The sequence below is a fragment of the Atta colombica genome, unplaced genomic scaffold, assembly GCF_001594045.1.
Source record: "Atta colombica isolate Treedump-2 unplaced genomic scaffold, Acol1.0 scaffold126, whole genome shotgun sequence".
In the NCBI taxonomy this organism is placed as follows: domain Eukaryota; kingdom Metazoa; phylum Arthropoda; class Insecta; order Hymenoptera; family Formicidae; genus Atta; species Atta colombica.
Window position 1 is genome coordinate 1,917,783 of NW_017259213.1, and position 13,751 is coordinate 1,931,533.

At 31.4% G+C, this 13,751-nt stretch overlaps 2 protein-coding genes across 3 annotated transcripts in view; one reads left to right on the forward strand and one right to left on the reverse strand.

Moving 5' to 3' along the window:
• Positions 1-2,744: 2,744 nt before the first annotated feature.
• LOC108695038 (GDNF-inducible zinc finger protein 1-like) lies at positions 2,745-9,117 on the forward strand. Of its 2 annotated transcripts, XM_018204766.1 has the most exons (6): positions 2,745-3,105; positions 4,039-4,479; positions 4,588-4,690; positions 6,121-6,514; positions 8,352-8,784; positions 8,905-9,117. In XM_018204766.1, the coding sequence occupies exons 1-6, from the start codon at positions 2,926-2,928 to the stop codon at positions 9,115-9,117; spliced, it is 1,764 nt and encodes a 587-aa protein (XP_018060255.1). In that variant the 5' UTR covers positions 2,745-2,925. The 2 variants fall into 2 exon arrangements, with proteins under 2 accessions (XP_018060255.1, XP_018060254.1); XM_018204765.1 differs by lacking the exon at positions 6,121-6,514 and having other exon boundaries at positions 8,369-8,784.
• Positions 9,118-10,543: 1,426 nt separating this feature from the next.
• The window catches only part of LOC108695174 (neither inactivation nor afterpotential protein C), a 34,043-nt gene continuing 30,835 nt past the window's right edge, over positions 10,544-13,751 (reverse strand). The window contains exons 20-24 of the mRNA XM_018204933.1: positions 12,274-12,374; positions 11,897-12,114; positions 11,364-11,545; positions 11,198-11,282; positions 10,544-10,872 (exon numbers count right to left, since the gene is read on the reverse strand). Of these exons, the coding sequence (XP_018060422.1) occupies positions 10,570-10,872; positions 11,198-11,282; positions 11,364-11,545; positions 11,897-12,114; positions 12,274-12,374 (889 nt within the window). The 3' untranslated portion in view covers positions 10,544-10,569. The remainder of the gene's footprint in view (positions 10,873-11,197; positions 11,283-11,363; positions 11,546-11,896; positions 12,115-12,273; positions 12,375-13,751) is intronic.

Genomic DNA, 13,751 nt, shown 5'->3' on the forward strand with positions numbered 1-13,751 from the left:
ACCGTGACAGGAAGTAACGACGATTCTATGCATATTCGAAAATTGGAGGCTATCGCGTGACTTTTATTCGGAAGATTTTCTTCTCATGCAACATTATTCCGTAAAAATCGGGATAATATACCGAGCGAGGTAATCTTTGAAGCATCATACTCTTTCTTGCTGCAATCATTTCTGCATGAAGGTATATCACACATATATAGAACGTGTGCAGAATGAATTGTTTAACGATAAATTCCTAATTACAAATCGTAAACACGCGATAATAAAAGCTTTTGAGCGCGGCAATGGGCGAGAATTGCGATTTAAAATTATAATTCGTTTGCAGAAAGTAGTGTGAAATAAAATTATACTTTATTTATTACTTATCTATCTACATTCATATTTGCTAAGAATCAATTAAGATAAAACTCTTGAATCTTCTATCAACAAAGCGAATATAAATTATTTTCTCCTTCGCTCACTCATACGTTTATTATTCTTGTGTACGTTTATTATTCTTATATAGCGACCATATACTTTTTAAGAGAAAATAAAAGACAAACCTGACGATTTTAGAATTTCATTTTTAGATATTTTGAAACTAGTTTGTGACTTATAGATATAATCTGAGATAGATAGATGACCTGAGATAACTTTCAAGTAAAGCTCAAGATCATATAATCTCATCATATAATCTCAAAATAATGATAAAATAGTTGCAAATTTGATTATTAAAAGTTACTTTTCAATTAATCATGACTCATTTCGACGTTATTGTGACTTTGTTGTTCTGCTTGGGCTAATTGTACAGTTCTTTGTACAAAATTAAATATTTATTGTTTTCGTAAACATCACTCATTGTGCGATATTAAACATTGGAAGGTTATAACTATAGAAACGAATTTCTTGTAACGTATTATTAAAAATAAATGATTCAATTTTAAAAAAGATAATAATAAATCTAAAGGACAGTTATTCCGAAATGAAGGATTGTCCTTTACAAAAGACGTATGTTTACCGTACTTATGTCGCGTTAATTTCCGTTACATGATACAGATAATATTCTGTCGCATTTGTTAGAAAAAAAGTCATTAAAAAGAGTTATTTGTAAAATTCTTAATTTTTCCAGTTGAGAAAACAAATGCGTCGAACTACTGCTAGGTTTTTGTTCTGTATTTTCGTATGTTCTCGGGATCGAACGTGAAAAGCAGAGTAGAACCTGGTGAAACCTTAACGATCATGAAACTCTGTTATAGGCACGAACGCACGCAAGCATGCATGCACGCGAACGGGCACGCATGCACGCACGCACGCACGCACGTACATACGCATGCACGGCACGCACGCGGCCACGCACGCGGGAATTGTCGGCCATAAGAATAACAGTCGAATGTACGCACGCAAGCACGCACATAAACATCTGCACGCATGCACTCAGCTTCGCCTTTAATGCGAGTCTATCGTGCCACGGAACAATGTTGCCTTTCGATCCAACGCTACCCGCGTTTTCTTACGAGAAATATAATGTAAACGATTGTGAAATAAACGTATAACGATGGAGCGCCTGTTTATGAATTTGAAGTATTTAAAACTTTCCAAATTTTACTAGAAAATTCAGCTGATTTTATTTCTATTTATTGCGAGGATTTATTAATTTTGAGCGTAAATCAAATTTTATAAACATTATTATTCATTATTTGGCTGCTTTATTCTTTTTCTTTTTTGCTTTAAAACGTGAATGTATTAATTTATTATGTGTCATATAAATCTAAAGAAATATTAATAGAGATGTATTATAAAGTTAACGTAATATATGTTAAAGAAATATATCAGCTAATATATATGATTTAACTGAATATTTTGATAATTATTACAAGTTCTAATTTATATACGCATAAAATTAGAAATAATAAAAAGTAGTTTTAAGTCTAATTCATTTTCAATTTGCAGAACAATCCACTGACATTGCATACCCAAATAGCACAGAGAAATCAAAAGAATTCAGTCGTATCATCAATTCATTATTTCAAAACTTTTCAGAAAAAAAATTCTTTTTGCATCTGAAAATTCAGAATTGATGACACATGATTAAATTCTTTTTGAACTCTTTGTGCTATCTGGATATAAAATAAATAAATTTGCTAAGTTTAGGCAATCTACATATAGTATAATCTATAGTATAATCTATAATTCAGAATTTAGAATAGATTTTTATTTATATCTTCATATAATATGCGTCATGTAACGTGATAAAACACTCAAAATAACACGCACACATAAAATATACATCAATATAATATACAATAAGATAAATCACACAAATATTTATAAAATTTATAAATAAATATAACATTTATAATTTTATAATCGACAAATTATAGTTAAGAATTATTTAAGTTATACAATATATTAATGCAATATTAAAAAAAGATGATTCCTTATAAAGGAATTCTTTCTAAATGGAATTTCTTTCGAAGTTTTAAGGGAAATTACGAATCGTTCAGCGGGCTTAAATTCTGCGTCTTTATCGAGTCCTACAAGCGTATTGTGACAATATATCAAGATAAAAGATTGCAAGAATTATATCTAATGAGCTATTCCGGTCAAGATGTATTTAATTATTTATTCCGTACGGCAAGAAGTACCATACTAGAATACAGAACGCTGAAGTGTTTCGGAACGTTTCGAACTTGGCGCGCGAGCATGAGCCAATATTCGACGGAGTGCGGACGGCCATGCTGCTCGGCTGTGGTGAGTGTGGCGTTCTCCCGACAGTTCTGACTCCGGCGATGTTTGTGCGTACCTGGCACGACTACGGTTCCACTGCCGCGCTCGCCGTCTCTGTCGTCGCGTGAGAAGGTTCCGCGGACCAGGACATTACTGCGATACACACGGTGCGATAGCGTCTCAACAATAACGAGCGTGCCCGTCCGATCTCAGCGCGACATGTCAAGTCAAATATGTCTAAAGTGGAACAGTTTTCTCAGCAATATCGCCACCAGCTTCGAGAGCCTGTGGGAGGAAGAGGGCCTGGTGGACGTGACTCTCGCGAGTGACGGACAGTGCCTCACTGCGCACAAGGTGATACTCTCGGCCAGCAGTCCCTTCTTCAAGAAGGTCTTCCAGGTAAGCGACCGTCAAGGTCATCCTCCTCGTGATCATCCCTGAATGCATTCCTGAGCGTTACGACGAGACCAGTCATCTTTGGATGCTTCTTCATTGCTCCGGAACTTGTCCTCGCGTCGCACGCGTGTTGTCATGCCCTCAACAATTGGCGGGTAAAACGACGTGTTTGTCAGCTGTCGCGTATAGCCTTCGGAGCTCTCGCATCGAGGTTAGAAGACTATTACCGAGACTATTATCGAGATAAACCTAACGATTATTGAATACACGCGGCTATTAGCTATTTGGCTCTGCGCCTCTTTAAGTGGAACAATTTTCTCGCTTATCTCGATTTTTGTCAGCGAATGGTAATGTATCTCTTTCTTTCTTGTTCCTGATGTTTTACGATAAATTATCAATACTTGATAGATTTAAAACTTGCTGTAACACAAAATGCTAATTTTAGTATTTATGAATTTTATTTATATTTCATTTTTCCTTTGTGAAAATGATAATAAAGTAGCTCTGATTAAAGAAAAGAATTATTCAATTATTATAAAGTAACAAAAAAAAAGGAGTAATTCTTGAGGAGTATTTCTTTCTATTGTATTAATTGAACCAATATAAAATAATATGTTTTTATATTTTATATACATACATGTTTTTTATATTTCTCAAATATTGTAAGTATTTCTTCTTATATATTACTAATTTAATAAACAATACTATATATATTTCTAAAACAATACATTTCTCTTAGAAAATTACTTATTTGTTTATGATAAAGTTAAATTAATTAATTAATGAATTTAAGAAAAATAAAAAGCAAATAGTTTATTGATTAAAAAATTTAAAAAAATGACAAATCTGATAAATACAAATTCGATTGATTAATTAATGATATATATTATAATAATTTGAATAATAGTTTAACAGTTTTATTCTTTTATCTTGTAGACGAACCCATGCCAGCATCCAGTAATAATACTTCAGGATGTACACTTTAGCGAATTGGAGGCATTATTAATATTTATATATAAAGGAGAGGTAAATATTGAGCAAAAGAATTTACCAGCACTCTTAAAAGCAGCAGAGACATTACAAATTCGAGGCTTGTCTGGTGGAGATATTTTTGCAAAGGAATCTTACAAACGATTAGCTGAGCTAGAACAAGCTGTGGCTGAAGAAGTACCGCTGAATAAGGAAGAGGCACCTAAAAAGAAACAGAAAGTTAGCAAACAACAGAATAATTCTATCTTGGAAAAAGCACTAACACCTAAAATATCGCAATCAGAAAATACAAATGAATCCGCTGCCAGCGATCAAAGTGGGAAAGATGGAGAGTATATGTTACCAGAAACGTTACCTAATCCAGTATATCATCGATTGGAGATGAAAGTTAGTTCAGAAAATAAGATAACAATGAATAAAATTGTTTGTAAAACAATTGTGCGTCACGTACAGTGGCGTGTATAAAATATAGCATTCAATCCAAATGCATTTCAGATAGAACCATTGGAAGTGACAGTAGACGATCTCCAGAAACAATCTCCATTAGATAAGGATCCAGCAGAAAGGCTAGATACAGGACAAGCAGATGGGAATCAAGGTTAGTGCCACATTAACTAATTAGATTTTTACTATTTTATGCAATTTAGTATGCATTATATAACAGTTGTATAAATAGCTAATTCTTATATATAATATTATATTTTATGTTTTTCTGTGTTAAAAAATTATGTATTACTATTCATTAAATGAAACATTGAGTCTTCTTTCTTTGCATTTTCGCTGCTGTATTGTTGCTAATGTCTTTGTTTTTATATTAAGTATAAACTCGTTAAATTAGCTTTTTGAAGCTATAACTTGCATACATAAACCTATTTATTTTGAAGAAATTATATCTTATATTTTTTAGTTAAAGATTTTTAAAGATATTTAAAGATTGTATTTTTCATTTAAAATTTAATTGTGTTTAATGTATAATTGCAAAAAGTAAAATTACATTTTAATATTTTTTTATAATATATTAGCATTAAAAAAAGTATTCTTAAATTTGTTAAATATTCTATAATTGAAAAAAGTAATTTTTTCAATTAATAATTCTCTGAATTTATAAATTAGTCTATTTAATACATACATTATGATTTTTATTAGTAATTGAATATGTTAAATTTGATAAATATATATGAAATATTATTAACTTATATGCAAAAAAGAGTTTTATTAAAATAATAAGTTTTAATCTAATGCAGATATAATTACATTTTTCTTTTGGAAATCAAATATGAACTATCATTTTAGCATATATGTATTATTTCATCTATTATTAAAAATCTATTATTTTCATTATCGCATATAATTAATATTACCACATGCACAAATGCTGTATACATTTGTATACACAGTTTCATTGTCTTTGCCAGCAGCTACTGTAGTATCAAAGCTTTTTCTTTGGTACTGCAGATCGTAGCTTTTTCGAATATTCTGTTCGCTTTCACCGCATATTCTGTTCTTTTCGTTTTGCCGCGCCACGTTTTCTTAATTTGCTGTGCTGCAATAGCTCCGTGTGATGAAGTAGAGACAAAGATTGCGTGCACGAGTAAAGAGAACTCTATCGAAAAGACAATGAGAGCGACGTAATTGGTGCAAATGGTAAATGTCCTCGTAGCTCATTACATTGTAGCAAAAGTATTTCGCGGAATATTTGATACGGAAGTATATCGTTATCTCGAAGCGTATTTGATTTGTAATGACTGCAATTTGTGTAAAAACTGATAGTAATTATTATAATTTTAATTTCTGTAATTCAGAGATTTTTTGAGAATGAAGCCGGTTTCGGCATCACGCTTCGATCGGCGGTGCATATGCGTATGTGCGTGCATGCGTGAGCAGTGCATACGTGAGATGGAAGATGCGTGATCCGTTCTTCATTATAGTCTTTAATATACACTCGCTCGCATTTTCTTTATTGTGCGCGTAATTCACGTGTGTGGAGCAGTCCGTGTCTAAAGCGCGCTGTGCTGATATGTGTGGCAGGATCTGGGAACCGGCCTGCTGAAGACATTTCCGGTTTATCTGGCTTGTCCGGGCTAAGTGGATTCTCGGATGTCAAACCGCTGCTTTACTCGTATCAGCATCTACCTTATGCCGATCTCCTACCAAGTCCGGACATAATCTCAACCTGGGCGTCATCTCGACCGATGGATCATTTGGCCTGTGACCTCATGAAAATCCTCTTTACGCCGGAAGAGAGGATCCTCTGCAATGTTAATGGCAAGATGGGCAAGCAACAGTTCGATAGTAACAAGATACATTTAATTCGGGAGGTCCTCTTGCATTTTAGTGGCATACCGCCTAATAGTCTCGAATGGGAGGAGGCTTGGAAGAATTGCGTAACCAAAATTGACACTAGTAATAGAGGCTTGAAAAGGTATTTGTTTCAGAGACGATCGGTCTACACTCAATGACTAGGGCGTTTTAGGTCAGGGGTCAAACGGAAACGTTTCCACTGGCTGGAATAGGATCGTTCTTGTAAACCCGTCACCCCGTTCGTTCTCATACAAGCATCGTAGGACAACTCGTTCCTCGCTTGTTCCTCTTTGGTATGAGCTTTCGCGCTTTATATTTAGGACACTGTAAAAAAAAAAAACAATTGATGTAAGTAGACAGTAAGATTCACGCGCGTGTAGCATGTAGCTAGGGGAAGAAGAGACGGATGATCCAGTCGACATGGTTAAAATCGCGGATTTAAAGTGAAATAGAGTTGGAACGTGCTCTCACTCACCGATCCGCGGTGACGTTTCTAGACTATAGATTTCGGGGTGACAGGGTGATTAGAAAGAGCATTATAGACGCGATCGAATTATTTATACGCTTCAGGTTCGCCACTCGGCGTGATGAGTGGCGGACAATCGAATAATTCTAAGCCTTCCTGGTAGTTTCTGTTTCATTTTATCAAGGGAAATTCTGAAATAATTTGTTTGATAATTTGTTTGATCTCTTCTCACATTTTTTTATACTCGCACATCGCGTATTTAAAGAATCTCCCTGCTTCTCTCACAATGCGTTCACGAGTAAGGTCGATTATTCATCCATCTGTGTATTTTTGTTTCACGTATAGCACCTTGAATAACATTCCTTCTTATTTTTTAGTTACAATTCATGTGAGAATTCGCTTTTACAGTAAAACGCGGTACGATGTTATTAAAAAGTTGGCGTATATCAGAGAGACACGCGAGTCTCTCTTTCTCTCTTGCACTCGAATATACACATTACGTACTCGCTCACACGCATTACCAATACATGGACAAGATGCGCGTGTATGCATTCATTATGCGAAATTGTATGGTATATATACGGGCGTGCATACGCGGCACGCGTATTCAGTTAAGAGGTATACGTATGGTATATGTATGTACATATATATATGAGGATACGTTTTGGTCGTGTTGATCACGTGCGTGCGTGAACGTGCTGCACGATCACGGCAGCTCTGTGTACACTTAAAAAAAAAAAAGAAAAACCGTAGCTCTTACAACAAGAATAGTGATTTAAGACATGCTTGTAGAGTATTTAAATCGCAGCAAAGGTGCATTCAGCATGCACTGCGAACTATTAGAATCTATGTTGCGAATCTACGTGTGATTTCTATCGCACGTCCTTTTCTTGAGACTCGCGCGAAAGTGTTCTTTGATCTCTGTTTTATTTGTAAAGTCATGTTTTTTTTTGTTTCGGTTGCGCGGTACGAGCGTTGATCATTGGAGCACACCGACAGCTTCGAAACGATATTATTTAAATCAATATTATTGTAGACAAGACAAACGACTGGTCGCAAATAAACATATTTTACATTTTTAATTGTCTTCTTATTTCTGATGTACTTATTATATATATTCCTTTGTTCATCACATATGAATATGAAGCTCTACGAAAAAGATTAGCTTTTTTTGCAGTATTTAGTGTAATAATTTTCTTAGATCTGTTTGCAAATTAAATATTAAATATTTTTCATATACTTTACATTATAAATATCATTTCAAATTACAATAGAATTGAGAATAGTAATGAATAAATAATATTATTTAAAACGAAAAAAATAATATATACTTGTTTCATTATTTCTCTATCTTTATATTATAAGTAGAAAAACGAAGTCAACGAATTACTTGAGTATATTATATCATTATATCTCATTGTATGTGATTACTGTGTCCAACATTTAATTTACACATTAAATTTCGCTTATAAAGAAATAATTCAAATGGTAGACTGAAATTCTTTACAGGATCGTCGAAGCCGATTGTGACAGTAATAGCCGAAGCTCGTCATACTTCCCCAGATCCAGAAACGCACAGAAGAGATTCTCTCGCAGTCGAACGAAGCACGTTGTGGAATGTCTCGAAAATATTGGAGGATCCATTATCTGATTTACCGAATTATTCTCGTGCTGAACAATCATTAGATCAACCGGAATCCTCGAATTTTCTGGGATACAATTCTGGAGTTTTGCAACCCAGTTTTCCCGCGTTTGTCGAATCCTACAATACAGATACATCAGAAGAGACTTTAAAAGGGCCAGCATATCCACCATTTCCTTGTCCTTTTTGTGATAGAGCATATACCAGTTGGGGCTTCCGTAGAAGGCACATAAAAGCTGTGCATACTATTTCTCCATCTCTTAACTGCAAATGGTGTTTACAAGTGAGTTTAGTAGAGTTGCTTAATCAATTTCAAAATAAAAAGCAAGTTAAATTATATATCATATTTGCATTTATATGACGGGGAAGATTTTATTTTTATAATTATTTTATACATGTATAGATTCTTCCTACGCACGCAGCTTGGAGACGACATGTGATATCAGCGCATAATTTATCAGCCAGTGACGCACACAATGGTCTTTTAATTTTGGAAGAAGCACATATGGTCCTGCAAATAGCTCGTCCTACCAAATTGGATACATTGGTTAACATTATTAAGCAAAGTTCACAACAAAATTGTGGTCATGATAACATTCAGCCTGATAAAGATTAGGTAATAATTATTACAATTTAAATTTTTGTATATTAAGACATTATCTGCATTCCTAATCTTTTAATAAAATTCATATTGTTGATGACACCGTCGTGTTCGAAGCAAATGCAAATTTATGTTTTTATATTTAAAAATTGTAAATGATATAAATATAAAACATATTTTTAATATATATACATAATGTATACATAATAAGTATACATATATGTTACTTCGAGATTTATACATTTTATATATGAATGTAAATTACATTTGTTATGTTTTGTATCAGGCTGCCAATTTATTTTTAGCTATTTTATCAAAAAATAATCTAAATATTGTGTGTTTATAAGATTGAATATATAAAAACATGATGAATTAACATATATTTTCATATGAACTACTGTGATGGATAAATACATATGTTACCAAACATTTCTAAATATTGTTTAAAAATGTTTAGTAATATATATGATTTTTTTTTTATTTGTAGATGTTACATATGTAAGAAAAATTGTTACGCGTGGCCAGTATGCTAATATGTATATACATATTATATCCAAATTCAAATTTTATAATATAATGATAACGTGGAAAAAAATATGTTTTTTTATATTGTATATACTTCGATATTTATTGAAAATTATAGTTATGATAACATAATTATAATAGTGTAAGAATTTTTATGGAGATCTATGATATGATTTTTACATTCTGTTTATTATTGTAACTGTACTGTTACTCTTTTCATTAACTAGATTTTATAATTAACTATGTTGGATCTTGTATTATATTTAACAGTAATGAATAAATTAGAATATTATTATATTTATTCTTCTTTGTATTAATAGAAGAATAATTATTATTACTTTCATATAAATCATCAAATATTTATATATCTTTTCATGAACACATACGCGTAACCAATATTATTATAAATATAATATATAATATGCTATTTATAATTTAAATTATTTATTTTGAATTATAGATATTGATGAATATCATTTAATAGATGTTTGTAATATCATTTAATAGATGTTTGTGTATTGATAGAGAAATAATCATTAACTTTCTGCAATTAAATTAATTGCAAAAACGCATATTTTTCATTTTTTTTTGTTGCAGTCTTTGTTTAATTAACAATTTGTCATAAACGACTTTATTGCGCAATACAGATTTATGTTTTTATATCTAGCAATTACAAAAAAAATTCTAAAGTGAAATTATATATTGATTATTGATGTAATCGAAAATTTTACGAGAAATTGATTGTATTTTCTCTACTAAATTTTAATTCACAATCTTTTTTCTTTTCCAGATTATTCGTAGTTATATACAAATATATATCTATAGAGAGAGAGGGGGGGGGGAGGAAGGGGAAAGGGAAGGAGAGAGAGAGAGAGAGAGAGAGAGATTTTGTGAAACAAATACAATTAATATATGATTTTGATGTAACTGATCTCTATTTGTTTATAGGTCTGCAACATAGCCTTTGACAGTAATGCCTGGTGCTATTTCTGTAGTAATACTATCTTTGGCGTCTTCATTCCATGCGTTCTCTTTCGCATACTTTTCTGACATTAGGATCATTTCGTTTGGACTCCATTCTGGCGAATCTTTGTGACTATCATCGCTTTTGAAGGCAATATTCAATTCGTCTAAGTCGCTATGATGAGATTTTGGTGATTTTGGTGATTCTAGTGATGTGACACTCTCATATACAGGATTACGTTTCATTGAAGCACGTTGATGAGATGTTTTCCGCAGCATCGCCTAGAATGGCGAATGTCTTTTGAAAATTGTTATAGCAACATATAATTTTCTCTAAAATTTGAAGTATAATTACCTAATTTTAAAAATAATATCTTCATAAAAATATAAAAAAAATATTTATATTCATAAAACATATAGATATTCGTATTTGACTGTGGCTACGTTTACATCATGCGCTTAGTCCGCGATCTACGATAGATGTTTTCGTTTAATTTACAGAATAAACAAAAACACCTATTATAGACCGCGGTCTAAATGCGCGGTCATGGTATAAATGTAGCCACTGACTTTGAAAGATTAACATAAATAAATTAACATATCTTACTTGAAAGTTGAATGGAGGTGCATCATCGTTTTTGTTATTATTGTTCCTGCGTCCGATCATTTCTAATTCTTTGATAGGATTTATTCTATAATGGAAAAAATGATGTCACTAAGAAAAAATTGATTAATATCGTCAAAAATTTATTCTTAATCAAATAAATGATTACCGAATATCATTGTTAACATTGCGATTAATTTTATTTTCAAACTCCCATTCTATATTGTCATTTTTGTTTTGAACTGACTCATAGTTGTTGAAATTGCGCATTGCCGATGGTTGCGTTTGATTTAGTGGTACTGATGGCAATACTTTCTTCTTAGAATGTATTAATCCAGTTTTATTGATGTACTATGTATAAAATATAAATTTTTATATATATATATATATATATATTCTCAATATTTTTTGAACTATTATTTTGGATATTTTTTTTAACATCAATGCTATAATTTTGCAATTTGAAATATTTTATCAAATTAGGTATTAGATGTATAAATAAATAAAATTTGTATTTTTTTATTTTATATGAAATTCAATAACCGAAAATTCGTTAAGATTAAAAGTGAAGATTCTAGCAATAATTAAATTTAAGGAGAAGAAATTAGAAGATTTTTAAGAAAATGCTTTTAATGGAAGCAGTTTTTATCTAAGACATGATATTATGTAATTACAACAGTTTATAGTTTGTGCAAAACTTACGGAATAAGGAGTATAAGATTCGGAAGATTGGATGGAATCGTGTTTATCCGCAAGTTGAAAACTAGAAATACTATGGCGAGATGGTTCTTCAAATGGACACTGAATGGGAACATTCGGATCCCTGGTGAATGAAGTGTTGATTAAACTTTGCTCACTGTTGACAGATGAACGATGAAAAGGTATGTGATGTGGTGAGTTTGTTGTTTGAACTTCAATATCTAAAAAATGTATCAAATAAGAAAGAAGAATTCACATTTTTTTCACAAATAGTACATATGTATATATTGTATATAATATAACATATTAGCAGAATGACAAATTTATTTAATTTTGATTTCTAGAACTCTTTAGAATTTCCTTATAGCGAATTTAGATACCTCTGGTATGAATATTTTTATTGGCCCAGGGCACGGTTTGTCTACGTAATGGTGCATCCCAAGACTCATGTTCATCGTCGTTTAATGTAGATGATATAGATCTACGAGAATATCCTTTTCAATTCATTTTATAAATTGTCGAAATGCTCTTAAAATTCCTATTTTTTTAAAAAGCACAATATGAAAGAACATTTGAAGACAGACATGTGAAAAAGGAAATAAAAAAATACTATTCATTCAAAAATGTACATAGAACATTAACAATCTTAATCTTTCGATGCCTCTAAATACATACTTTCTTTTTCCAATACTTTTTTTAATGTTTCTTTCATTGCTTATGACATTTTGTTTATTAGAGATACATTTTTATTAATAAAGGTGCTTATGTATATTTGCTTGGTATCATTATCTTCCATAATGTCTGACATTTCAATCGAAAAAATTTTTTTATGATGTATTTATTTTTATGAAAGCTATAAAAAGCAATTGAATTGGTTGAATGTGCTGTATTGTAAAGTGTGTTTCCGAAGAGAAGAGTTAATTATGAAATTATTGTACTTGATTTCTGTAAGAGTGAATTGAGTCATTTCATACACACTTTCTTCAAATTTTATTAAATGATTTTTATATATAGTATTCTTTTTCACGAACTTCATATTTTTAAAAATTTATTTTATCAACTCTTACGTGAAATGCATATTTAATTCTATTTCTTATAATTTTCATTAATTTTTACTTCTATTTTATTAATTTTTATATTTATTTTTATTAAATCCATTATAATCTCTGTGTTTGTATATTCGCAAGTTAAATTAAGACATTTTTAGTTCGCAATGTATATCAAGCAAAAATTGATATAATTATTTAAATTCGCATTCCTAGGGATGGTTTTCAAGATTTGGGAGTGGAGCAACAAAATCGGATTCGTCGGGAATCGCGAGCAAAGGGGTGATTTTCGAGAGTTGGGGATGGAGCAATAATATCGGGAAGTGAGCAACTAATTAGCAACAAATTAACACAAAAAGAATATGCCGTATTTTTTAATTTTTTTGTATTTTTTTGAGTGGCTATACTAACTTTATTCTTATGCTAGCACAGTCATTGTTTCTTTGGAGTTGGCTGGAGCAACAAAATCGGGAATAGACCAACAAATTAGCAAAAAAGCACTAAATTTCTGTGCAACTTTTCGATTGTGCTGAAGTGACTGTGTCAGCTTAATAGACGTCATTAATGAATATGTGTAATATAGTCCTCAAAATGCATTTCTTACGCATAGTTGTTTATGCTTGTCGCTCGCAATAATTACCATATAAACTATTGCTAGCGATAGACATAAACAACTACACGTAAGAAATGCGTTTTAGGGATGATTTCATATATATATATATATAAATTTATATTGAAATAATTTATATAAGAAATCGATTAGAATAACATTTTTATTCGAAAATGTGAATATTTGAAAATAACCCAAGGGG

Bases quoted from the DNA above. Each gene is read 5' to 3' on its own strand.
- LOC108695038 (XM_018204766.1), top strand. From the start codon at position 2,926: ATGTCAAGTCAAATATGTCTAAAGTGGAACAGTTTTCTCAGCAATATC. The intron at 3,106-4,038 runs GTAAGCGACCGT...TTTATCTTGTAG, and splicing joins TCTTCAAGAAGGTCTTCCAG to ACGAACCCATGCCAGCATCC. The intron at 4,691-6,120 runs GTTAGTGCCACA...TATGTGTGGCAG, and splicing joins ACAAGCAGATGGGAATCAAG to GATCTGGGAACCGGCCTGCT.